The sequence below is a fragment of the Gopherus flavomarginatus genome, chromosome 3 (assembly GCF_025201925.1).
Source record: "Gopherus flavomarginatus isolate rGopFla2 chromosome 3, rGopFla2.mat.asm, whole genome shotgun sequence".
In the NCBI taxonomy this organism is placed as follows: Eukaryota; Metazoa; Chordata; order Testudines; family Testudinidae; genus Gopherus; species Gopherus flavomarginatus.
Window position 1 is genome coordinate 213,250,430 of NC_066619.1, and position 27,780 is coordinate 213,278,209.

General features: G+C 41.4%; 1 protein-coding gene and 1 long non-coding RNA gene across 8 annotated transcripts in view; one reads left to right on the forward strand and one right to left on the reverse strand.

The window, feature by feature from the left end:
• Positions 1 to 1,089: 1,089 nt before the first annotated feature.
• Positions 1,090 to 27,568, reverse strand: AADAT (aminoadipate aminotransferase). 7 transcript variants are annotated; one of them, XM_050945363.1, is made up of 14 exons: positions 27,362 to 27,459; positions 25,177 to 25,295; positions 19,170 to 19,338; positions 16,907 to 17,039; positions 16,033 to 16,107; positions 14,388 to 14,597; positions 13,393 to 13,458; positions 12,012 to 12,094; positions 9,675 to 9,771; positions 8,537 to 8,598; positions 6,570 to 6,634; positions 3,161 to 3,267; positions 2,468 to 2,569; positions 1,090 to 1,217 (listed from the first exon to the last, which is right to left on the reverse strand). In XM_050945363.1, exons 2-14 carry the CDS (start codon positions 25,241 to 25,243, stop codon positions 1,176 to 1,178), a joined length of 1,278 nt encoding a protein of 425 aa, XP_050801320.1. In that variant the 5' UTR covers positions 25,244 to 25,295; positions 27,362 to 27,459; the 3' UTR covers positions 1,090 to 1,175. The 7 variants fall into 7 exon arrangements, with proteins under 7 accessions (XP_050801320.1, XP_050801321.1, XP_050801319.1 ...); XM_050945364.1 differs by having other exon boundaries at positions 25,177 to 25,245; positions 27,362 to 27,440; XM_050945362.1 differs by lacking the exon at positions 27,362 to 27,459 and adding an exon at positions 27,061 to 27,217.
• LOC127047293 (uncharacterized) overlaps positions 27,186 to 27,780 on the forward strand; it is an 83,616-nt gene continuing 83,021 nt past the window's right edge. Inside the window, exon 1 of the long non-coding RNA XR_007773379.1 lies at positions 27,186 to 27,266. This is a non-coding gene — a long non-coding RNA (uncharacterized LOC127047293). The remainder of the gene's footprint in view (positions 27,267 to 27,780) is intronic.

Genomic DNA, 27,780 nt, shown 5'->3' on the forward strand with positions numbered 1-27,780 from the left:
TGAGCCCCTTCCTGCACACTGCATGCCCCCCCAACACTCCCTCCCACATCCCAACCCTCTGCCCCGACCCTGCATACAATTTCCCCATCCAGATGTGGCCCTCGACCCAAAAAGTTTGCCCACCTCTGGTCTAAAGCCATGTCTATGCTACCACTTATGTTTGCAAAAACGTTGCTCAAGTGGTTCAGATCAAAATAAACCGTCCCAGGGCAAAGAGTGCAAACTAATTTCCTTTTATTTGTAACCAGAGTCTAAATGCATTTGCTCAGGTTTAAGTTTTCAAAAGTGCTTAAGTCAATTTACTCTGACCAAATATTAGTTAATTTGCTGGTGCAATGTGATTTTAGAGTTCAGAAAGGGTTGGGTTAAGAGGGTTCTGAGCGATTTCAGTGAAACACTTTCTGATCAATACAGTTTTTCCACAGTTTGAAATGTGCACCTAAAATAGCATATGTATAGTATATGGTTATGTGCACAATAGCAATAGTGTAGTTGAAGACAGATAATTTACTGTACATATAAAGTATACCATTTTTAAAAATGAACTACTTTAATTCAAAGTCCTTTCCCAGCCACATTTAGCAAGGACTGCATTTGTCACTCATCTGTCATGTCAAGTCAAAAGTTATGTAGTTCATCCCTGTTTGCTAAGTAGAAAAGCTATTCCCTCCGCCAATAATTCAAAACGACCGAACAGAATTTGTTCAAACCTTCTTTTAAAATTCACTTTTGGAAAAGATCTGGTGTGAGACGATTCAGCACAATTTAGAGGAAGTTATGGGAAAATGAAGAGTGGTTTAGAATGGAATTATCTTCTTATTTCAACTACACTATTGCTACTGTGCACATAACCATATACTATAGCTACATTGTAATTTAGAATAATAGTCTTTTTATATGATATTGCCTGTCACAAAAAGGAGTTAATAGGTTGAACGAGATCATTTCTAATTAAACTATAGCTTTTTGCACTCCTTATCCAAAGGCATGTTCTGAGGTCTTTAGGTGATCTTCTATCCATGTTTTAAATTCCCAAAGCATTCATACCAACTAAGGAAATATACACTGTATTGTGGTTTGCTCCTTAGATGTCATTATGAAATCCTCTTTTAATGAAGGTGCACTTTTTTTTCAAGGGGACTTTTAATTTGCTAGATGGTTTTCATTTGGTCTCTTCATACAGCTTCTTTTATAAGCTCAGCCAGCCTCTGAAAAGCCTACAATGAAAGCAAGATGGTTAATGTTCACATCCCAGCATTAGATAGGCAGGCAATATGTTAAATCTTAAACAGAATTTCTGAAACTATTTTAACCACAGGGGAACCCAGCTGTGTGAAGTCTTAGAACTTTATTGTAAAGCTTCGTGTTCCCTATTCAATTTGATATTAATAGTGCGTTAAGTGTTCAAGAAAGTGGGGAGAGCTTCCACTTAAATAATCTGGCATGTTCTTTCAACACCTCACGGCATCTATAATCTAATGAAGGCATTAATGAAACCTAGCAGAAGGATTCTCATAACTGCAAAAGTAATACAGAGGGGGTACAATCTCATACAGGAGAGAGAAAAAGAGGAAGAAAGGTGTTATATATCAAAAGTCATGTGCAATGCCAGCAAGATGCAATTTGACTAGAGACAATATGATTGTGAAATTCTTTAGGTAATGATGAAGGGATGACCAACAAAGGAGAAGCATAACTAGACATCAGCTACACACCTTAATGACTGAAGTGAAGTAAGACCAAAGACATGGGAAAATTCTCAAGGCACTTGAAACAATGGAACGCAATACTCTGGGCAGCTAATTGCTCCCCACTACCTCTATACAATGATGTATACTCACTCACAAATACAACCATTATATTCAAGATGTTCTTAAATAACACAGATTAATTCCAAAATCATGAAGTAGAGAGAGCTAATGTGCTACTGACTACTCAGGAGAAACTGAATAGGAGAATAATGGGAAAGCCTGATACTGGCCATCTTGAGCTTGTTTAATAATAAGGAATCGGTACACAGAAAACAGTGGAGTAAAGGGAATTAGATTTGAGGATGGCAAACTTTGGGAAATAAGACAAGTGGTTGCTCCTGTTCACACTAAATGAGTAGCTACACTTGCACTGACTTCAGTAATAGCTGGATCAGCGAATGAGATCTGGTGGTAATAAGTAAAATTGAAGAAGGCAGGTGCATCTTAAGAGACACTAAACATTCAGCACACTACAATTCTTCTAGATAAGAGTATGTGCAAGGAACAGTTTAGAGAGTTTCAGAAGTACCACACAAACGGTACTTACCAAAACAAACAAACAAACAAAAGCCGACTGGAAATGGAAAAGAGGGAGATAACTACACAATATAGAGAGCTAGTTAAAACGTGTAGGGAAAAAGTAAGGGAGCAAAGCAACAATTACTGCATGAGGAACATTCTTTTCAGGAATGTACAGCAAATCATACTGCACTCACCTGATCCATCTGGGCTGGAGAAGACAGAGAGAAAGAAGCTCTGACGTAAGAACTGGGAACTGAGCTATCAATGTTAAATGCTCCTCCAGGAATCAGTAACACCTAAAAGAAATTGATTAGCCATTTAGTTACAAATTTCTACTTAATTAAAAAAAATAATTAAATAGCTCATTGCTGAATAATGGTCTCACAAAGAGACTTAATTCCTTCCTTCCTTCCAAAAAGGGAAAGCAGGCTACAAAAACTGGAATCAAATATTTCACAACGAAAAGACAGAACCTAGTTATTTGTAACTATAGGCAGGTTCTATCTTATCATTCTTGTGTTTTGTAAGTATCAGAGAAGTAAATCTCTAGGTTCCTTTCTGACTCATAGCTGATGTCTTTGCATAACATTTGTCTGTACAAATTATTGAATAAATCACACTTAATTTCTCTTATTAAGATAGAAACAATGGATAGTGAGGCTAGCTCTCTCTGTATCTGTTTTGAGGCAGAATTAAACAAACATATTAAAGATGCAGATTAACCATGCAGGCATTTCATTAGTAAGGAGAGTTATTAGAATATGTTACTTTATGCCTGTTCAAAATTAGCAGTCCTAATTAATGCACAGTTGGAGTTGCACTCAAATAGTTGTTTATTTAACCCCTCCCTCTCACTACATTTTAAGATCAGTAGACATTTTTCATACTGCTCTCTGCAAAGCTTTTTCCATGACCAGCTGTTGTGTGTCAGAAACTCCCTTAATTTTAATCCACAGAAACATGCCAGCAGCAGGAGCATGCCAGTCTGCCAGACCTGGAGAGAGAAAACAGAAAAATCAAACAAAGATATGCTCTGTCCCTTCTGCAATGGATACACCAAAGACACAAAGATAGGGTGAAATCCTGCCACCAATGAAGTCAGTGGGAGTTTTGCCATTGACGACAATGGAGCCAAGATTTTACCTGCAGAATTTAAGGTCCCCCCTGACAAAATTAATACAGATGTAATTCAGTAATGTTGACACTACTTTGTTTTATGGTATTGTTGAAAATGGATGCTTGGATTCTCTCACAGTTGGATTACAGACTGCCCAACGGGTGCTCTAAAGGTACAATGGTAGGCTGATTTCTGAAAAAACAACTAAACACATGTAATCAAAACATCCGTTTCAAATGCCAGCTCCTTTCGTAGCATAATTACTATAAATGCAATCTTAATGCGTTGCATAATGTAGACATGGTTAGAAAGAGAATTTTTTTTTCATTTTTAGTTAAAATGTTATGTTTTTCCACATAAGAAAAGAAGGGAAGAACACAGAAAGGAATCTTACTGCTTTAGTCGGTAGTTTTACTGTACACATTCACTTGTACCTTGAGGCGATCTTTGATCGCTTTTTAGCAGGACAATAATCCAAACACTCCTGGTTTTTTTTGGCTCCAGCTTTATTACATGTGTACTTTGTATGAATATACTGGGTTGTTTGTTTCATTTGTCATCTGCCCTTATTCCTATTAGGTACATTTGATCATTACCAGCAGCTTAATTATAAACTAAAAGAATAAAGACCTCTCACAGAATACTCCAAAGCCTCAACTTGTTAGTTATGTCAATCTTCATAAAGTAAGAAGCCAGTTACTTCAGCAAGAGGAGGCTTTTCATGACTTTAGCCTTTTATGCTAAATGGCTTTACCAGATTTATTTTAATTCTTTAGTTTGGCTGGATAGGTGAAGGTGAAGATAGTGTTACAGCCCTCACCACCATGTTTCTGAGCAGCTCCCAAAATTAACAATGAAAACTAACAAAATTCTCTTCCCTCTCCACGTACAGTAGCTGTATGAAAGGTAGCAGAGTTGAAAAAGGTATTTTTGTTTTGTTTTCTCCTTTTTTCTCACCTTCACTTCCCTCTATGACAAAACTGTGAGATGAGGTGATCAAATAAAAGGGGTTTGCATTTGGTTCTGAGTGCAGTGAGGCCCATGGTCACTCTTTGCTCTCGAGGGAGTGAGTTCCATGGGCAGAGAAGAGGGATATTCCAAGGCTCAGGATGCTAGCTTGGGACTTGGCTGGGAGACCTGGGTTCAGTTCCCAGATCTGAGATTATGTCTACACTAGAGACCTTACAGTGGCTGTACCGTTGCAGTAAGATCTCTCATGTAGCTGCTCTATATCGACGGCAAAAGCGGCGGCCATGTTGGTGGAAGAAGCTCTCCTGCTGACATAGTGCTGCGTACACTGCCACTTATGCCGGTGAAATATATGTTGCTCAAGGGGGTGTTTTTTCAGACCCCTGAGCGACATAAATTTTGCCAATATAAGTGGTAATGTAGACATGGCCTAAAACAGGCTTCCTGTGTTCCCTTGGGCAAGTCTCCTAGGTTATGTCTACACTGCAGTAAAAGATGTATTCTTAACTTGGCTTAAAGCAGCAAGGAAGACACATCAACTTGGCTTTTAACTCAGGTTAGCAATTTGAGTTCAATCCCAGGCTTCCCTATAGGCTTCAGCTCGAGCTGTTAATCTGAGCTAAAAGCCCAATTGCTGTGTTTTCACGGGTATTTTAAGTCAAGTTAAACCTTTTTACTTATATATTTATTTATTGCAGTGTAGACTCTCCCAAAGTCTCTCTATGCCTCAGTTCCCCATCCTGTAAAAGGGGGATAATAATGCTTCCTTACCTCACAGCGGAACTATAAGGGTAAAGATGGTGAACCTCTCAGATACTATAAAAATAGGGGCCATATAAATACCACAGATAGAGGGGTTAGATCCAGCTCCTGTGAAAATTTCAGCTCCTGCTCTCACAAGTCCCTACTGGCTGACAGGTTCATGGTTCCAGTGGAACACAGCTACTGCTGGAGATCTTGCTTGTGAAAGGAAAGGCAATCTCTTAGGTAGCTATTGCCAATGCCATGCTGGGCTCTGAATATCAGGACTGAGGTACTGATATTGACTGTGTTATTGTATCTCTCTATAAATACATCAGAGGGATAAATACCAAGGAAGGATAGGAGTTAAGTTCAGTGCCAATGCGGACACAAGAACAAATGGATATAAACTGACCATCAACAAGGTTAGGCTTGAAATTAGACAAACGTTTCTAACCAGAGGAGTGAAGTTCTGGAGCACCTGTCTAAGGGGAGCAGTGGGGGCAAAAAATCTAACTGGCTTCAAGACTGAGCTTGATAAGCTGATGGAGGGGATGCTATGATGGGACTGCCTATGATGGCGTGTGGCCCACTGGCGACTGCAAGTAGCAAAAATCCCCAACTGAAGAAGATGGGACACTAGATGGGGAGGGCTCTGAGTTACTACAGAGAATTCTTTCCCAGGTATCTGCCTGGTGGGTCTTTCCCACATGCTCAAGGTCTAACTGATCACCATACTTGGGGTCATGAAGGAATTTTCCTCCGGGTCAGATTGGCTGAGACGCTGGGTTTTTTTTGCCTTCCTCTGCAGCCGGGGGTCCAGGTCACTTGGAAGTTTAGATGAGAGTAAAAGGTGGATTCTCTGTAACTTGAAGTCTTTAAACCATGATTTGAGGACTTCAGTAACTCAATCATGGGTCTATTTGAGGAGTGTAGGGTGAGGTTCTGTGGCCTGCAATGTGCAGGAGGTCAGACTAGATGATCACCTTTCTGATCTTAAAGTCTATGAGAATCATGTTACTCCCTTTGCACTGTGATTAACTATCACAATCTGTTACAACCCTGACAGCTCATCATGCACTATTTGTGCAATTCTTTTAAAATGTTTGTCACTAAGGCACAGCTTTTTACGTAGACAGAGGTACTGCAAATAAAAAAAATACTGAACCTACTGCACTGAAATACATGTTGTTTGCATGGCTGCCTGCCACAGCAGCTTGGGGAGGCTTTCCTCTGAGCACTCCCTCATTTCAAATAGTTTAGAAAATAGGAGCATCAGATAATCGTAGGTTTGGATATTCAAAGCTCAAACAAAAAGCGGAAAAAAACACCAAGAACACCTTTGAATTGTCCATGTTGCCTATTTATCACTTAATTCTGCAGATATATGGTGATTGTTCTTGAAAATGGAATTGATGGAGTCAGAGAAAAACAGCTTGAAAATATATGCTGTGTTTGGGTTCACTAACCTTTTAACCACTTATCTGCTGCAGCAAGCATTGCATCTCGCTGGTCCCTATAGAACGCCACTACCCTGGAGACAAACAATTCAAAATCTTGTATAGATAGATAAAGAGATAGATCACCCTACCTCCCATCTGAGCTAAATCCACAAATGGTTAGGTATAAACAACTTTATACAACTGCCATATGCCTATTACAGAACTGTGTAAATTATGTTATGCTGCCCAGTACTGTGGGACCTTCAGGTAACAGATCCTAACATTGTTCCAGTTCCCTGTGATGCTGGTAAACCAGGTGCCAGCTCTTGCCAAGTTTGTAGGTGTCAGATGAGCACTGACAAACTCATAGCTGGAAACCAAACCAGCTCATCTGTTTGCTAGCTTTGTTCAAAACAGGTATTAGTCTTATAAGAATGTATTGAGTGTTTAGACTCTGAAATGCCTGTAAGTAGCTGCATGCATTAATCTCAGTTGTAATGTCCATATTCCATGCTATAAGGAAATATGTAAGTTTGGCTTTATAACTTTGAAAATATTTGCTCTGAACTTGTGAACCCAGGCACAGGAACCATTCCCACCCCCCCATACCCATTCAGGAGGCCTGTCAAGATTAAACCAGGCATTAAGGAACATCACAATACAAAGGATTGATGGATGACTCTATCACACCTTGGAACTGCTACATGCAAGGCAGCTATCTCATGGGCTGGAAGGCTAAGCGTAAAAGATAAAAGATGGTCACAAGAAAATTGTTCATCTCTGTACTGTTTGAACACACACGCCCAGGGACACTAAACTCAGGCAGAGATCCCTAGGGTCCGCCCTGAAAGACATTTTGAATTGACAGATTAGTACATCTCTGTCATCTTTAGGAACCATAGATGGCAACTCATTTGTATATATGTTTACTTGCTTTAACCTGTAAATAACTCTTATTTTTCTTTCCTAGTTAATAATCCTTTACTTAGTTTATTACAGGATTGGCTATAGGTAAGGCTACGATTATGCCACAGAAGGCGCGGAAGTCACAGAATCTGTGACTTCTGGAGACCTCTGTCACATTGGGGCACCTCTGCAGCCCAGCCGGCGGCAGTGGTAGAAGTGGACCCTCCAGCAGCAGCCCAACTGCCACGTGTGGCAGGGACCCCCACAACTGACCAGCCACCACCGGCGCTGCCCCCAACTGCTGTGGGCAGTGGAGGGACTCTGGCAGCTCTCAGCCATGCAGGTGGTGGGGGTCCCCCCAGCTCCCAGCTCTGCAGGGCAGCGGGGGGACCCTGGAGCTCCCCAGCTGGCATCAGAGGGACCCCAGCAGCTGCTCAGCTACTGTGGGTGGCGCCCTCCCCCCAGCTCCCAGCCCTGCACGGCGGCTAGGGATTTCCCCCCAGCTCCCAGCCACTACATGCAGCAGGACAGTGTGCTGGAACCTCATTTTGTCAGTTATGTTTTTAGTAAAAGTCAGGGACAGATCACGGTTTCTGTGAATTTTTGTTTATTGCCCTGACCTGTCCATGACAAAATCGTCACTTTAGCTATAAGCATTGTTTTTGGTATGAGATCTAAGGTACAAATTGATCTGAGGTAAGTGACTGGTCTCTTGGGACTGGGAGCAACCTGAATATTTTCTGTGTGTGTGTGTGTGTGTGTGTATGTCAGTGACCATTTAACACTGCATCCAGCTTGTCTGGGTGGCAAGATAGACTGGAGAGCCCAAAGGGACTGTCTGTGACTCCATGTTATAGTGATCTGGGAGTTCACATTTGTTACTGAGCTGGTGAAATCTAATTCTAGAACATACCACTAGTTTGGGGTGTCTGTCTTGTTTTTGACAGTCTGACCTAAGGCAGCACTAATGGTCGCGAGTCACTCCAGACAGCGTGACACTTCCTTCAAACATTATACTTAGAGACATGGCAGTAATTAAAAGAGAACCAAAACCTCACAATATAGTATATGGAATATAAGTGCATTACCTGTCTACGTGCTCCAGGAAACCTTTTTCTCCCCACTGCTGAAGAAGCTGTGCAATCATAAACTACAGAAATAAAACCCACACAGTAAATCCCATTCTTTAAAACAGGATAGTCAGCTACCAAATAAAAGCTTTTAAAAATGATATTAATATAATATTAAACATCCTGCAAGGGCAGAGGTCACATCCTTGGATTCCTGGAGCCATCTCTTCCTTCATCTTCAAACCCCTTGGTAATACAAAAAGTCCACCAGGAAACCAGAAAAGGGTCATTAGGAAGACAGAGCTATAGCAGTCCCATGGGAAAATGGAAATATTAGGGAGTCTGAAGGAAAGAGGAATGGATAGGGGAAGATAAATGTGGGAATTTGGAAAGGAAAGGGAGGGAAACATACACAGCTTTGAATTTAATACATGTTTATTTCCTTTATTAGTCTCCCCACTTTTATTCTATCTCCATGGTGAAATTGGGGAGCTGAAAAGAGGGTTGGGAATGCAGTCTAATTTAAGCTCTGGGCAGAACCTTAGAGCTGACGGTGATAGAGGGGAGGGCAGGGCTCAGAAATGAGTCAATGATGACCTAGTAGGTGGGGGGTGAGGGGCGGATATATTTCATTCTACCCTAACTCACCCTTTGAGCACTGTCTGGAAGGGAAGGGGCAATAGATAGCAGGCTACTTATACAGCACCAGCAGCGTCCACCAGTTCGCCACACTGACCTACAAGCACTGCACCAAATAAAAAATCCAAATCCTCTCCATTTATTCTGCAGCTCTTCAGGGTGGGATTTTCAAAGAAGCCTAAGGCCACAGAGCACACAACTCCCATTGATCCCTAACTCCATTAAGCCTCAATAACCTATTACATAAAAGTAAAGACAGGCCTATACTTTGGAGCAATGTTGTTTCACATCTATTAGAACACACTCCAGACAAAACTTGGTCTTCCTCTCTGCGTTGTTCTTTCTTCCCTTGGAAGAATTTGTAATATAAATTTTCCTGAAAGCCATGCTGAAAAAATGGCTAGGGATTATAAAAGCCCTTTTGCCCCTCTTCCCAGTTACTATGTTTGAGAAACCATTTTATTTTTATAAACTCAATTCAGGTAACACCTTCCCAATTCTCAGAGATGGCACTTGCCTGTGTGAAAGTGCTGGTGTGCATTGTTGAGACTTGTATATGCAGAATAACTCTGTCAATAAGTGGTTTGGGACCAGTTAAAAAGCCTATTCTCAACCTAGGGGAAAAGAAGAAGAAGAAGATTACTACATATACAGTCCACTAATCCTTGAAATTATATCGGCACAGAATCTGAACCAAAATATGGCTATCATCCAAACAGCAACTATGGAAAATTGGAACCTTAATGAATCTGCTCCCTGTGTGTATTCAGAGTCACATCTGCTAATTCGAGTTAAAAGGGAAGAGACTGGCTTAATAATCATGAAATTATTTTTTAAAAATGTTCTTTGGTTAGTTATTTCAATTTGCCCTGTAGTTTCTGAGCTTTTAGGGCATACGTGGGTCATATTTTTAAACTTTTCTCTGCAATTGTAATGGCTACGGAAAAAAAGCAAGTGGAGATTCTCACATCACTACAAGTTTACAAGAGCAAGTCTGTCAAACACCAAATAGTGTGATGTTGACAACCCAGTGTTTACTATATTTACTTCTATTTAGCATTGCTAGTGAATACAGAGAAGAGAATGAACAGGATTGTTTTTGTATTCATGTACTAAAAGAAGCTTTATTCATATTGTCAGATTCAAACAAATCCTTGCTTGACTCTGATTCCAGGTTGAGTTTGCAGTTAGAGGAAAATAAATGGAGTAAGTTTACACATGTCGTTGAATGACAAAGATGGAACTACATGACATCATTTTTTGTAGGGTCACTTTTCAAAGGGCAACCATATTTCCATCATGTTACCTTCTTTCTTTATTTCATTAGATTCTCCGGGAGAGCTCACAACTCACTAGCTGCGAGGCGAGGATTCATGTAGCTTGCTAAGATTCATTAAAAGTAATGTACACTACAGCCAGAAAATCAGGACTGAGTGCAAAGAGTTGTGAGGAGTGGAGAGCAGACTTGCAAGTCCTCAGCAAAAGATGGTGGTTGAAGGAAAGGTGTAAAGCTAGAAGAGAAGGTGCCCAGGGAAAGAGCCCTGTTATTTCTCGTGGACTGTAGGAGAGAGGATGACAACATGCCAAGGAATGGTCAGAGGTAGGGAGAGAAGCCAGTGTTATGAAAGCCAAGGGAAGCGAGAACATCAAGAACCAGAGAGGAGGAGTCTAACGCCTCCATCATGGCCCTCTAGTTTATTGAAAACTGAGGACAGGCTGCGTGTAAGGACAGGCTGTCACAGGAGACAGTGGCTGCAGATGCTGTCAGAGGGGAGTGGGCTCCGGTGACCATGTATTACTCTGTATTTGTACAGTGCCTAGCAGAGCAGGGCTCTAGGCCCTACTGTAATAAACATGATTAATAGGTGACTGTCAGGACATGGAGGGAACGGAGATGAGCAGGTCATGAACAGCTGATGGTCTCAGTGCACTTTGCAACAGTGGGTAGGTCACTATTCACATATCACAGATGGGAAAACCAAGGCACAGAGAGGCTGAGTGACTTGCCTAAAGTCACAAAGTGAAGTGCAAACTCAAGACTAGAATCCCATGGCTCTTGACTTGTTTAGCCTAACCAAAAGACGGTCAAGGGGGAACATTATGGCTCTTTATAAATATATCAGAGGGATTAATATTAGGGAGGGAGAGGAATTATTTAAGCTTACTACCAATGTAGACACAAGAACAAATGGATATAAACTGGACACTAGGAAGTTTAGATTTGAAATTGGATGAAGGTTTCTAACCATTAGAGGAGTGAAGTTCTGGAACAACCTTCCAAGGGGAGTAGTGGGGGCAAAAGACATTTCTGGCTTCAAGACTAAGTTTATGGAGGGGATGGTATGATGGGATAGCCTAATTTTCGTAATTAATCAAAGAACAATTGCCAAATTATCAGCAGGTAAGTATGCCCAGTGGTCTGGAATGGGATGTTAGATGGGATGGGATCTGAGTTACTACACAGAATTCTTTCCTAGGTGCTGGCTGGTGAGTCTTGCCCACATGCTCAGGGTTTTAACTGATCGCCATATTTGGGGTTGGGAAGGACTTTTCCTACAGGGCAGATTGGCAGAGGCCCTGGAGGTTTTTCGCCTTCCTCTGCAGCACGGGGCACGGGTCACTTGCTGGAGGATTCTCTGCAGCTTGAGGTCTTCAAACCACAATTTGAGGACTTCAATAACTCAGACATAGGTTAGGGGTTTGTTATAGAAGTGGATGGTGAGATTGTATGGCCTGCATAGTGCAGGAGGTCAGACTATTTGATCATAATGGTCCCTTCTGACCTTAAAATCTATGTGTCTATGACTCCGCAGCCTGTGCTAACCAGCAGGCGACAGTCTGAAACAGACCTTACCCAGAGGAGAGAATTTTAGAGAAAGAGTCAGTCCTGATAACTCGACCATCAACATCCATTGAGAGGAAGGTTGCAGCCCAAGGCTTGAAAGAAAAGAATGAGAGTTTAAAATTCAAGTAGCTAATAAGGCTTACACTAAGGCTTTACTTATTACTAACACAGATGTAAGTATTTCTTGACTCAAGGGGTGATGTATCATATGATAAAATCCTGGTTTTGGAGATGCACAACTAGTATCAAAGTCCAGTACCTGCCTGACAAATTATTGTTTAGAGTAGCACCCTATTGTGGTGTGATGATAGGGTCACCTGAATGTCAGGAAAGAGTCAATCAGAAATTCCTTTATCTCTAACCCCACAGCTCTGCACACAAATGCTAGGTCCTGGAGTTTCTACCTGGAATTATGATAGGAGGTCAGAGCCAAATACCCAACTCTCTGTAAAAATACTTTTACTGAGTGAAGGGGAATATGTTCTTTAATGTTTTCCCTCAGAGGAGCTCCTCAGGTTGCAGTTTCCCTTTAGAAGAAACTGGAGGACATCCATCAGAATTGGGGATTTGCTAAGATCACCCTCCTGAGTTCAGCACAGATTCTACGGCAGGCATTCAGTTCTGCTAGCCCAAGCACACCAGACTCTTCCTCACCCCCAAAAGGAAGGGGAGAACCTTGTTACAGAAAGAAAAATATTAAACTGTACTCATTCCATCGACCTACTTAGCAGCCATTAGCTGCTAAGGGAGGGGTATTACTCTCCGTAAAAGCTGATCTTAATCCTCAAGTTATGTACTTAAGTGAGGGCCAGGTTACTGCCCCCACCCAGATCCATGTATGGAGGAGGCCCTGCAAGTGTGGATCTGAGCACCCTCATCCTCCCACTGTGTGTCAGGGAGGGTGGCAGTTGTCTTTGTGGCACTATTCTCCCTATTCCCGTGACCAATCTCCATGGGTTGAGATCTGCACAAGGAGAAGGGGTGGAGGCAGAGATTAGAAAGAAAAGGCAATACAGCCTGTATTATTTCTCCCATGCCTTGCATTCCTCTCCCTCTACAATGGAAGGCCCTTTTAATGGGTATATCTGTATGTGCCTGAGGCAGCCTTGGCTCAGAGGCGTATCTGCTAGTACAGCCCCAATGGAGTCAATGGGAATTTTCCTCAATTAAAAATTGAAGAATTTGATGCACTGTAATTGACAAGGACTGATGCAACATTATGGTTGAAGAGGTATGTAATTAAAAATGTCATGACTGAGTGTTTACTAGTAATGCTTTAATTTAATCTGACAGTCTACTAAGTACGAGTAGCATGTAGTTTGAGCCACAGTTGTCCAAGTATTAATTCTCAAAGAAATACTGATACCAGTCAGTACAAATGACAACTTACCTTATCAAACTGAAGAAAATAATAAGGATCATCTTCTATTATAAGGAAATTATATTGTCTTGCAAGCTAAAAAAGAAATTAAACCCCAAAATGTAAAGGTTTATTGAAATGTAATAAAAATAGTCCCTATGTAATCCCAGTTATTTATATTCATTGCCCTGTAGGCTGCTCTGTATTCTGCTGATTCAGCACACAAACATCACGTCAAGAGTCGCCTTCAAATGCTAAACTTACCAAGTCATGTAACTGCAAAAGTATGTGAATTGGTAAAGCAGCAGTTCTAATTGGGCCAAATTTTGAAAAATTGAGGCCTAGGTTCCATGTGCAATAATGTGCCTATATTTGTGAGCACGGTTTTGACTGCTGCATGCAGAAAAAGTGTTTCTCACCTACCAGTTTGAATGATAATTTTGGACACATTTGTATGCATAGACCTTAGATCTCATGCTTTTAAAACATGGCACTTTGAATATTTTCTCTAGCCAGGTGTTTACTTAGAAATCAGTTAAGCTAACATTCTATGTAATTTTCTTAAAAAATAAAATGCACTGAGTGCAAGGGTTATATTACACATTTTCTTTCCTTGTTATAGAGAATCGCACTTTCAAAATAGGGAGTAGTTAAAACTGCCCTGTATCTCTGTGGGTACGTGATCCTGACAGCTACCTTCACTGTGTTGTCAATAAGCACATCTGCCCCCTGTGTCAACACATAAGTCATCACAATGGTTGATTGGGCACAAAGGACTATAATTTACTACACCATACGCACTAGACCACCATAATCATGCAGGAAAACCAATTAGGGAGGACCTGGGAGAAGTGGCAGGGCACACAAGAGGTTAATATGGTAATGGGGCATGAGATTTTTAGCAACATTTGCTATTTAGTTGTTTACAAGATGTGCTGGTTTTGCAGTGGAATTCCTCTAAATGAAAACCCCACATTTGTCCATTCCCTACATGAAACCTGTGATGCCAGGCTCTCACTGCATACCTGATATATCTCCTTTTTGCGGTCTGTAGTCAATGAGTTTCCAGTGGGATTGCCACCATTTGGAATGGTGTACAGGAATTTGGGAATGTTGTTGTTGTGCGTTCTGACATCTTCTGGGTTCCATCTGGAAAGAATTTCTTTCAAGGCTTTTGGAATAATACCGTATTGGTCACTGGGAACATTGATTATGTTGCAGCCCAAAGGTCTTAGCTGGGGGGAGGGGAACAAACAAAATAAAAGAGACAAATCTCAGTCACTGAGTCTGTAATTCTGAAATTATGATTATGTCTCTGATGTTATAGAACTTCAGCAATGCAGTATCTTCCCTTAAATCTAGATTCAACTAGATAGTTATAAACGAGTTGCATTGATTTCAAACTTGCTTAGCTCATGATTCAAAGGAAAGTTTCTCTGAACACATTGTATAACCCTCAGAACGTAATTTAACTAGATCACCTTGTGCTCCCAATATTTAAAACCAGTTATATAGACTCTGATAAGTCTTGGGTGGTCCAAGATAAACCATTACTACATGCCTGCGTATCAGGCACATGACATCACATCTGAGGAGCCCAGGAGTTCGTTGTGGATTCTGTTGCAGTGGGATCCCTCACATTTCAACGTTCCAATGCAAAAATATAGATAAGCTTCAGGTCTCTCAATAGTGCAATTTCATTTCTTATTCATAATCAGAAATGCAGTTTCAGTTGAACTGATAGAACTATAACCTGCTCTGCTCTGACAAAAGGCGGAAGAATAACTGCTCTGAATGGGTATTATGTCATCAATGGGACTGAGATTTCAGTAATGTTAATGAGTGACATGGGACAATAGCGATGTGAAGTTATAGCAAAAATTAACAAAAGTCCCTGTAGTTTCTGTGGAATTTATATTTTTTTACTATTTAACCATGTATTTATTAGATTATAAATGAATTGCTGCTGAAACGACAATATCCTCAATATATGGGCCCACTGCATAATCAAAAGGTATGTCAAAAATATAGTATACTAAACAATTTTACCCAGATGTCAAGTGAAATATTGAGTGGTATAGCATTTATTCTAACATTTCTCCCAATCTGTAACTATTAAGCATTAAAGGGATGTATTTAATTGCACAGGGTGCATATTCATCCACAAAAACTACTGTCATTTAAGAGTTACCTCTCTGACTTGCTCTCATATCCTTGGACCTCAGGGGCATACATGCTCCAGGCCCATCCCCATTTTATCCAACTATAGACACAGAATACTAAATTGGGTCATTAAATCATTAAGAAAGAGGCACACCATGAATCTAAAATAGAAGGAATCTCACTGATCATGCACTTGCATTTAGTCTGACTTTATCAGAAAGATCTTATCTCATCTCTACTGTGATTCTCTATAGAAACCTAGGATTAGGGTGAACTAGGCTCCAGAACAAAACATTGTGTCCTGGGACAAACATTTGCATTTACAATTGTATTAGTTCACCAATGCCAACCAATTTAAGTTAGAACAGGCTCAAAAACTCTAGTCTGAATGAGATCTTAGATGCATTTAGAAATAGCAAGGCAGCCCATATGTCTTAATGCAGATTTGTGTCCCAAGGTGATGATCATTGTAACTTCCACAACTTTTCACACTGAAACACTACTCACAGCTCCTAGAGTCCCAGAATAGGTGGGTGCGTCCAAAAGGATATTGTCTCCAGGGTTAATAAGCATCTCAAATACCTACAAAATGGGAGTCATTTACTTTACAAGACTGTATGATTTTACTGTACATTCTGCATACTGCTGCCTGTTCTGATGGAACTACACATCCTAATTACATATTAGTGTTTCCATCACCATTTAATTCAATGTAAACTCTGCTAGGTAAACAGTGAATGGATTTAAGTTCCACTTCGGAAGCCAGAGAGATACAAGTCAGAGGAGAAGAATGCCAGTTTCAAACAGAACAACTCTGTCTTCTGGAAAAAAAATACTGACATTTAACAACATTCTACCACAATACAAAAGTTTTTCAGTTATGGAAAGGATCAACTGTGTGCATGTGAGAAAGAGAAGATCACCCAACTGAAAACCAACTTACTCAGAACAATATTTTTTTAGAAAAATACCTTATTGCACAATAAAAACTATAGCACAGCAACCAACTCTAATTGGATTGCACCACTACATTCCATTATAAGATTTTTAAAATCATTTGCTATACAATTATGAAAATAAATGGAATAAAATGTCTTATGATATTCTATCTTTCTTTCATCATAAAGATCTTAGACATTTGTGTAGCCATGGAAGAACATTAGTCTGACAAGTTTTGTCCCAACTTTCATTTACTTTCTAAGATATGGTATTTAATATATCATTTCATTAACAAGCCACCCTTAACAACTGTATTCATAGAGTAGGCATGCCTTTCCTATACAAGGAAATAAAATTCAAGTGATTGAAAACAAACATCTATTTAAAGCAACAAGTAATTACATTTTACAGAAGCCACAATGTATTCTGCTGTTAGTCTTACTTTGGACAAGCCTTCCTGGCTGCCGGTGGTGACACATATCTCCATTTGGCCCTGATCAGGACTGTAGTTGGCAGTGGGAGGATTGTGGAGGCTCTTCTGTAAATCCTTTAGCCAGGACAACAACTCAGGAATTCTGAAATACAGATTTTATTTCTCATTGTTATTATCTTGATATTCTGTTCTGCTAGGGTGACCAGATATCCCAGTATTCTGTACTGCTAGGGTGATTTTATAGGGACAGTCCCGATTTTTGGGTCTTTTTCTTATATAGGTTCCTATTGCCCCCCACCCCCTCCCAATTTTTCACATTTGCTGTCTGGTCACCCTGTGTACTGCTCCTTTCAATTCCCCTCAAATCTAGCGTATATTGCCACCCAAATTCTCTGTTTCTCTTTCTCTGTTATTTAGCAATACAGATAGGTATAGGCACTAGTTTAAAATATTTTCTCGGAGATAATGAAATGAGAGAAACGTAATACTGTGTGTGTGTGTGTTTAAGATAAAAAGCCCTTAGGGACCAGTGTCTATAATACAATAAACAGTTGACAGCCTCTGCAGAGAGACTGTCAACAAAGGACTGAATGGGCAGGGAGGCTGAATTTCTGTCTCATGCATTGAGGTGATCCTTTCAGATCCAGGCATGGCAGGTGTGACTTGTATGGCCTCTGTCTGTAGTTAGAGGTGCATGAATAAATGACTTTTTTTGTTTTAGAGTGCTGGCTGAACCAAAAAAGTTGAAAAAAATTGTTTTGGCTCAAATAAATTTTCATTTTGTTTTTTTTTTTTAAGCCTTTAAAACTAAAACTGAAGCAACATTTGAAACAAGAAGTTGTTTCAAATCAAAACATTTGATTTAAAAAATGTCAGTGAAACATTTTGATTTTTTTCAGAATTTTTTGTTTTTGATTCAAACAGTTAAGCAAATTCATACGATGTTTTAGTTGGGGGGGAATGTTTTGTTTAAAAATCTTTGCCCAACTCTACTTGTAGCACACTTTATGTAGACTAAGGGCCAGATTTTTAAAGGCATTTAGGTGCCTGAAGATGCAGATAGGTGCCTAGTGGAATTTTTAAAAGCACCTAGGTGCCTAACTCTCAGGGGCAAACCTAGGTACTTTTGAAAATCCCACCAGGCACCTCTATGTATCTAAATACCTTTAAAAAAGTGGCACTAACTCCCTACTGCATTCAATCTGGGCTGTTACATCAATACGAAATTGGGAGGCTAGGGGAAACAACACAGGTGGAAAAAAAGTGGTTGGCATCTGAAAATAAATCAGAACAGTGAATGGATTTCAAGTTTCTATAAAACAGCTGCTCTCCTACTCAGCACAGCAGTGTTCTGAAGAGGCACTTGCAAATCTTGTGATGGTAGACATCATTTTAGCAAAGTAACATCACACAGCAGCACAGGGACCCCAATATGAAGGACTGTACATGAGTTTTCATTCTGCTCTGAAGGACTTCAGTGTTAGGCAAAATGAAAAAATCTAGTGTTTCTAGAGCTGAACAATCTCATGACAGAAAAAAAAAACAGTTAAACAATATTTTTGAGCCAGGTATAAAATTTCTTATTATGATGTACCCATAACTGTTAGTATCACAACTAGTCCCTTTTCAGCAAGACAACTCTCTCTTCAATGGTAGTCTCACAAATACTAGCTTTATGTTTAACTGTTTATCCAGGAGGCAACGTTAATAGAGCTCTGTCATTGCAGAGTAGCCCTCATCTTACATAAATAATCAACCAATACTGTTATTTTAACATCCCTACAGTGGATTCCACTAAAACAAGCCATGTTTCCTGCACAGTGACATTTGAGTTTACTGTGATATCTGCAGTATTTCCTGTACTAACAGTGGCAAATTTCATAGTTAATTTAACTACCCCAGCCAATAAGTGGTGTTTTTTCAATGGTATAAACAGGAGCCAAACAAACCAGGATTTGGGGAGATATAAAGAAAATGCTTTGCAAGGCTGTTTACTTTGATATGCTGAATATTGTGCTGCAACACACCGGACACTGTCACAGTTACTGACCCTGGACTCAGGCCTCTCAAATATTATTTGATGTTAATCAATAAATATTGGTACTTGTCAATTCATTCCTCCACTCACAAATCATTAGTCACTTTCCACTTTTAAAAAACATATACAGACAGGGAAAATTATAAGCAATTAATAAAAAATGTTTGTATAGATCAACCATTAAAGCAGCAACTGTTATTTATTGTTATTTCTGTAAAGGGTCTTCATAAGTACCCTGCTGAGGCAGAGTACTGGAGGGCTCTCTTCATCAAATCCTCCCCAATATTCACAACAGTTCCATCTCCAGTCGTAATAGTGGCCATCTTAAATGGAAAAGTGCTGGGGTTTGGTTCCCCTCCAGCCAAGGAGATTACTGATGGGGGAGACTTCCGCGTCAATTCAGCTACAGTGAAAGATGAGGAAGAAAACTTCCATTATACACTAGCCTATTCAAGATATAAAATTTCCCCCTTCCCCCATCCGTCCCTTCATTTCCTATAGAATATTTAAAGGGGACCTTCAGAGGAAAAGTTAATGCAGTTTTGTGCCTGTTTGTACTCTTTATTGGATAATGAAGTCTTTTTAGCTATCAGGCATGCCAACATTCATCGCTTACTTTCTTGGCTGACTCCAAAATACATTGTGAGCTTTCTTGGCATTAACTGAACAGGCATGGATGGTGAATCTTTAACAGATAGCTTTCCTTGCAGCTGTTTGAATTATGCAGGGGTAAATGAAAAGTCTTAAATAGTCTGAGTAAAAATCTCTTCCACCTCCTATTAATCAGGTTTTAATTGTTTGATATCTATGATATCTCAATCCTGCTTATTCTCCAGTTTTCTGTAGTCTAATCCAGCAGAATAGGGTATGCAAGACCTGAATTTTTAACAGAAAAATTGCGGGAAAAGTCACCTCCTCTTAAAATAAATAAATCAATATATAAACAGATTTTTTTACTCCAGTCTGGATTGCTTTTCTAAACATTAGAACAAGCTGTTTCTGTAACTATAATTAGTTTTTAAACTTTTAACACCTACTATCTTAATGCTATGCTATGTGGGGGAAAATATTGACAACTCTTATTTTTGAAAGCAACACATTTACTTTGTTTGTTTAATGTTTACAAGACATACTACATAATGCTCCTGTTTATAAATTCAGAAGTTACCAAAATACCACTTGAAGCAGGTTAATAAAGAGTATCTAGAACAGGGGTGGCCAACCTGTGGCTCCGGAGCCACATGCAGTTCTTCAGAAGTTAGTATGTGGCTCCTTGTATAGGCACCGACTCCAGGGCTGGAGCTACAGACGCCAACTTTCCAGTGTGCCAGGGGGTGATCACTGCTCAACCCCTGGCTCTGCCACAAGCCCTGCCCCCACTCCACCTCTTCCCATCCCCTCCCCTGAGCCTGCAGTGCTCTCGCTCCTCCCACCTTTCCCCCAGAGCCTCCTGCACATCATGAAACAGCTGATCCGGACATGTGGGGAGGGAGGAGGAGGTGCTGATTGACAGGGCTGCTGCTGGGTGGGAGGCGCTTGGAGCGAGGTGGGGGAGCTGATGGGGGGCTGCTGACGTATTACTGTGGCTCTTTAGCAATGTACATTGTTAAATTCTGGTTCCTTCTCAGGCTCAGGTTGGCCACCCCTGATCTAGAAAAACAAAGACCTAAATTTTACCTGATGTCATGCACATAACGCCCACTGAAGTGAAATGGCAACTGCCAGCCTACACCCCCGGGAAGAATTTGACCCACAGTGAGGAGGTGATGGGATGTAGGCTAAAAGCAGTTACAAAAGGGGTGCGTTTTTAGGCTCTTATTTTGCAACTGGCTCCATGTAGGCCTCAGCTGGCAGTATAGAAACACTTATAAGAACATAAGAACGGCTGTACTGGGTCAGACCAAAGGTCCATCTAGCCCAGTATCTGTCAACGGACAGTGGCCAATGCCAGGTGCCCCAGAGGAAGTGAAGCTAACAGGCAATGATCAAGTGATCTCTCTCCTGCCATCCATCTCCATCCTCTGATGAAGAGGCTAGGGACACCATTCTTTACCCTTCTTGGCTAATAGCCATTTATGGACTTAGCCACCATGAATTTATCCAGTTCCCTTTAAAATATTGTTATAGTCCCAGCCTTCACAACCTCCTCAGGTAAGGAGTTCCACAAGTTGACTGTGCGCTGTGTGAAGAAGAACTTCCTTTTATTTGTTTTAAACCTGCTACCTATTAATTTCATTTGGTGACCCCTAGTTCTTGTATTATGGGAATAAGGAAATAACTTTTCCTTATCCACTTTCTCAACATCACTCATGATTTTATATACCTCTATCATATCCCCTCCTTAGTCTCCTCTTTTCCAAGCTGAAGAGGCCTAGCCTTTTTAATATTTCCTCGTATGGGACCCTCTCCAAACCCCTAATCATTTTAGTTGCCCTTTTCTGAACCTTTTTTAGTGCTAGAATATCTTTTTTGAGGTGAGGAGACCACATCTATACACAGTATACCATGGATTTATATAAGGGCAATAATATATTCTCAGTCTTATTCTCTATCCCCTTTTTAATGATTCCTAACATCCTGTTTGCTTTTTTGACAGCTTCTGCGCACTGCATGGGCATCTTCAGAGAACTATCCACGATGACGCCAAGATCTTTTTCCTGACTTCTTGTAGCCAAATTAGCCCCCATCATATTGTATGTATAGTTGGGGTTATTTTTTCCAATGTGCATTACTTTACATTTATCCACATTAAATTTCATTTGCCATTTTGTTGCCCAATCACTTAGTTTTGTGAGATCTTTTTGAAGTTCTTCACAATCTGCTTTGGTCTTAACTATCTTGAATAGTTTAGTATCATCTGCAAACTTTGCCACCTCACTGTTTACCCCTTTCTCCAAATGGAATAGAATTGGTCCCAGGACTGACCCTTGGGGAACACTGCTAGTTACCCCTCTCCATTTTGAGAATTTACCATTAATTCCTACCCTTTGTTCCCTGTCTTTTAACCAGTTCTCAATCCATGAAAGGACCTTCGCTTTTATGCCATGACAGCTTAATTTACATAAGAGCCTTTGGTGAGGGACCTTGTCAAAGGCGTTCTGGAAATCTAAGTACACTGTGTTCACTGGATCCCCCTTGTCCACATGTGGAACAATCAGCTATCCTGCCATATGGAACAATCAGCTATCAACAGCAGCAGGCATAGCAGTGGTTCTCAACCTTTCCAGACTACTGTACCCTTTTCAGGACTCAGATTTGTTTTGTGTACCCCCAAGTTTCACCTCACTCAAAAACTACTTGCTCACAAAATCAGACATAAAAATAAAAAAGTGTCACAGCACATTATTACTGAAAAATTGCTTACTTTCTCATTTTGCCTGTATGAAATTTTAGTCATAGAATCATAGAAGATTACGGTTGGAAGAGACCTCAGAAGGTCATCTAGTCCAATCCCCTGCTCAAAGCAGAACCAACACCAACTAAATCATCCCAGCCACGGCTTTGTCAAGCTGGGTTAAAAACCTCTAAGGATGGAGATTCCACCACCTCCCTAGGTAACCCATTCCAGTGCTTCACCACCCTCCGAGTGAAATAGTGTTTCCTAATATCCACGCTAGACCTCCCCCATTGCAAATTGAGACCATTGCTCCTTCTTCTGTCATCTGCCACTACTGAGAGCAGCCAAGCTCCATCCTCTTTGGAACCCTCTTCAGGTAGTTGAAGGCTGCTATCAAATCCCCCCTCACTCTTCCCTTCTGCAGATTAAACAAGCCCAGTTCCATCAGTCTCTCCTTGTAAGTCATGTGCCCGAGTCCCCTGATAATTTTTGTTGCCCTCCACTGGACTCTTTCCAATTTGTCCACATCTTTTCTGTAGTGGGGGGCCCCAAAACTGGACACAGTACTCCAGATGTGGCCTTGCCAGTGCCAAATAGAGGGGAATAATCACTTCCCTCGATCTGCTGGCAATGCTCCTACTTATACAGCCCAAAATGCCGTTATCCTTCTTGGCAACAAGGGCACACTGCTGACTCATATCCATCTTCTCATCCACTGTAATCCCCAGGTTCTTTTCTGCATAACTGCTGCTTAGTCAGTCAGTCCCCAGCCTGTAGTGCATGGGATTCTTCTGTCCTAAGTGCAGGACTCTGCACTTGTCCTTGTTGAACCTCATCAGATTTCTTTTGGTCCAATCCTTCAATTTGTCTAGGTCACTCTGGACCCTATCCCTACCCTCCAGCATATCTACCTCTCCCCCCAGCTTAGTGTCATCTGCGAACTTGCTGAGGGTGCAATCCATCCCATCATCCAGATCATTAATAAAGATGTTGAACAAAACTGGCCCCAGGACCGACCCTTGGGGCACTCCACTTGATACCAGCTGCCAACTAGACATCGAGTCATTGATCGTGACCCGTTGAGCCCAATAATCTAGCCAGCTTTCTATCCACCTTATAGTCCATTCATCCAATCCATACTTTTTTAACTTGCTGACAAGAATATTGTGAGATCATAACTGAAGCTTTGCTAAAATCAAGATATATCATGTCCACTGCTTTCCCCATATCCACAGAGCTAGTTATCTCATCACAGAAGCAATCAGGTTGGTCAGGCATGACTTGCCCTTGGTGAATCCGTGTTGACTGTTCCTGATCACCTTCTTTTCCCCCCTCAAGTGCTTCAAAATGGTTTCTTTGAGGACCTGTTCCATGATTTTTCCAGGGACTGAGTTGAGGCTGACTGGTCTGTAGTTCCCCAGGTTCTCCTTCTTCCCTTTTTTAAAGATGGGCAGTATATTTGCCTTTTTCCAATTGTCCAGGACCTCCCCCGATCACCACGAGTTTTCAGAGATAATGGCTAATGGCTCTGTAATCACATCTGTCAATTCCCTCAGCACCCTCGGATGCATTAGATCTGAACCCATGTACTTGTGCACGTCCAGATTTTCTAAATAGTTCTTAATCTGTTCTTTCACCCCTGCGGGCTGCTCACCTCCTCCCCATACTGTGTTGCTCAGGACAGCAGTGTAGGAGATGACCTTGTCTGTGAAGACAGAGGCAAAAAAAGCATGGAGTACTTCAGCTTTTTCGACATCATCTGTCACTAGGTTGCCTCCCCCATTCATTAAGTGTCCCACACTTTCCCTGACCTTTTTCTTGTTGCTAACATACCTGTAGAAACCCTTCATATCCCTTGCTAGCTGCAACTCCAGTTGTGTTTTGGCCTTTCTGATTATACCTCTGCATGCTTGAGTTTGTACTGACTTCACTAGTGCTTTTTATGTAGCCTGTTATAAAACTAGGCAAATATCTAGATGAGTTGATGTACCCACTGGAATACCTCTGTGTACCCCTAGGAATACGCATACCCCTGGTTGAGAACCACTGGTGTATATGTATAGTATTCATCTCGAGTCAGCTGCACAGAGTCAGGCAAGTAAGAAGCAGTAATGGCATGAAACAGCCAAGGAAGTTGTTAGGGTACAGGAGTTACTAAGCATATCAATATGACTGGTAAGGTCTAGAGTAACTTACTAGAGTAAACAGTGAATTCTTTGTAACTTGAAGTCTTTAAATCATGATTTGAGGACTTCAGTAATTCAGCTAGAGGTTATGGGCCTATTATAGGAGTGGGTGGGGGAGGTTCTTTGGGATCATGATGGTCGTTTCTGGCCTTAAGCCTTAGTCTTCTTCAAGTGACAGGCTAAGGCAATCAGAAGTGTGAAGAAGATGAGACCGACTTTCAGGACGACTTCCTCTTGGATTCAATAATAGTTAATTATTGAATACAAGAGGAAGTCCTCCTGAAGGTCAGTCTCATCTTTTCTAATAGTCAATTGGACCTGTACAACTAATAAAAATTCAGCAATAAAAATCACAGTTTAATGGCCACAACTCCAGAAGCAGGGGCATTGGCAGAACTATTTTCTGGCATGAATTTAAAAGAATTAAACAGTGTTACTATTTCCAATTCTTTTCTCTGTGTGAGGTGGTTTCCACTGGGTACAATGCATATTCATTTTATAGATCAAAGGCAAACTATCTCAGGTACCTCTGCCTTTACGCATAAAAGCAAATAAGACACACAGCATATTTGTTAGCTATGTATGTATTAGCTTACAATTGCTCACAATTTTCTTGTAGGACTGTTCTGGTATTTATCTGCAGTGTCATGGCTGAGTTCGGAAGACAGGGCAATATGGTTTAGGAGCTATCAGTGAGGGGTGGCCAGTGTGTACTCACTCAGAAGTCTTATTGGAGATGCCTTTCTTGCTGCACTTACTGCAGTGATGAAATGAGAATAATTCATAACTATAAGACAAGCAGCAATTCAGATCATTAGTTAAACGGGACACAATGGGCTAGAAAAAGGAAGGAAAAAGAAAACATCACTTTTCAACATGGTTCATGACATTGGATTGTAAACAATATCCATCAATAAAAAATATCCATCAATAAAAAACTTCTCCAACATACAATCTGTTTAACTGTGCCATTTAGTAAGATCATTAAAATGGGGGAACATCACATTGTTAAGCTCACAATTTAATCTAATTAAAATGAATTCCCTTCACATTGATTCAAAATAGCTTTTTTTAAAATGTTCTTAATGAATGTTTAGATGACTTAGTTTGGGGAGCCCATTCACAAAACAATGTACAGTGGTTTTGTGCTCTCTCTCTCTCACTCTTTTTGTTTCTGCTGTAGTAGTTAACCAGCACTGTTCTGAGAGCCATATACATTTTTGGGGAACATCAACTATTCTGATGCACGCACACACACACACACACACACACACACAAAAGGAAGTACTGGTAAGTAGCAGCTCTATATTGGGTTTATTTAAAAGATAAGGAGGAAAAGGGGAAAATAAAATTGTCAAATGAAAATGGACAAAAAACAAACAGTTTGAAACATTTTGAAAGACATTCTTAATTATGCATTATTTAAACCACAGGCTGATATTTTTGTGTGTTTTTTTTTTTTGAAAGCTGATAGGATGATTGACATTCTTTGGATTCACTGAAAAAAAATCCACCTGCAAACTTGATATCAAAAGCATGGACCTAATTCTGCTCTCACTTCCACCAGTTTTCCAATAGTGTCATTTGTATTGATTTCAGCGAGTCTATTCCTGGTTACACTGGTGTGAGACCAGAATCAGCTGCTGTATGTTCTAGAAAATATTTCAAATAGAAATGTATGTGGCTAGCGAAATAGACTTCCTGCAGGACCTAGAATTCATCTTTTCCCCAGGACAAAATATCACTTTTGAAATACTAGTCCAACTGTATCTGTTGACTGTTCAGTATTGCACCAGGAAAGAATACCGCTCACTGTATCTAAGGAAGCAAGGTAGAATTCAGAAGTGAAATTAATGTTACTTGTTACTATCTAATTGCATGCAACTGCAGAAGCAAGTGTAAACAGTACTAGATGTGTCAGGGTATGTCTCCACTACCGGCCCTATCGGCGGGTAGCAATTGATTTCTTGGGGATCGATATATCGCGTCTCATCTAGACAAGATATATCGATCCCCGAACATGCTCCTGTCCACTCAGCGCGAACAGCGATAGTAGAGTCGACAGGGGGAGCCGCGGATGTCGATCTCGTGCTGTGAGGACGGCAGGTAACTCGATCTAAGATCTTCAACTTCAGCTATGTTATTCACGTAGCTGAAGTTGAAGTATCTTAGATCGATCCCCCCTACCCCCAGTGTAGACCAGCCCTCAGTAACAGGGTAAGTCAACAGGTAGGTGAAAATTGGACTGTGACGGTCCCGTCAAATTCATGTTCTCAAGTTACTATAAACTGTTCAAATTCCCTTCTTCTGGATTAAAATGTAATCAATGTCTGGACTGATCCTAGTTCCACTCACCTTCTCTGCAAGGCATTACCCCAGTAGGTAACTGACTGTATGACCTCTGTGTAAACATGTTATGTAGATATCTGAGTTTGTAGTTGATTTTTCTAGTCTATCATGTAGGCAGACGCTGAAACTGACCAGCACGGAGCTGGTAACTCTTTGTTTCCCTCGGCGGGGACTACGCCCTGCCTGTAATGGATTTCAGTGCTCCGGCGTCTGGCTGTAACAAAGATGGGGGAGCAAAGCAGGGGATCCTTACTGGGCAGGAGACTTGGCTTCCGCAGCAGCCGTGGCAGGTCAAGCTGGCGGCTCGCTCAGTGGCTGTTTCAGAGAGCGCAGGCGCCACCGTCCCCGGCCCTGCTGCCTACGGCGGCTCCTGCAGCGCTCACCCTCCGCCTCCTGCCCGTGTCTGTCCCGACAGCGGCGCGAGCCCCGGCAGGACCAAGCGTCTGCTCAGGCCGCTGGGTAAGGTCGCAGCGGGACGGGGAGAGCAGCAGCCGCGGCCCCGGCCCCGGCCCCGTCCCCACTAGCCCCGTCGCACTGCAGGCGCGCGCACTGACCTTCCTCCCAACGCCAGGCAGAGGCGGGAGCTACCCGCGGTCACGGGCGCAGCACCTTCCCCGCTGGCGGGCAGGTGGGATCCGCGCACAGGCTCGGGCCCGGACGCGGTCGGTGCAAGGCCGGCTTTTGCCGTGCTCCTGTGCAAACTGGAATGCGCCCTGGTGGGCATGTGCTGCTAGGCGCACGTGAGGGCTGGGAGAGTGAAGTCCCGCTGAAGTCACAGCCCCCTACTATAAGCCCACAGAGCTGCTGGGAGCCGGGTGGGAGGGACCAGGGAGGTGGCAGTGGAAGAGCAGAGGGAGAGATCAGAGTTCAGGCCACGATTAAATACAAAGACTAAAATTAGGTCCCTAGCTATTTAGGCACCTTACTAAGAGGCCAGATCTTCCCTCCTCTCGCCCCTCAAAACTCTGGAGGC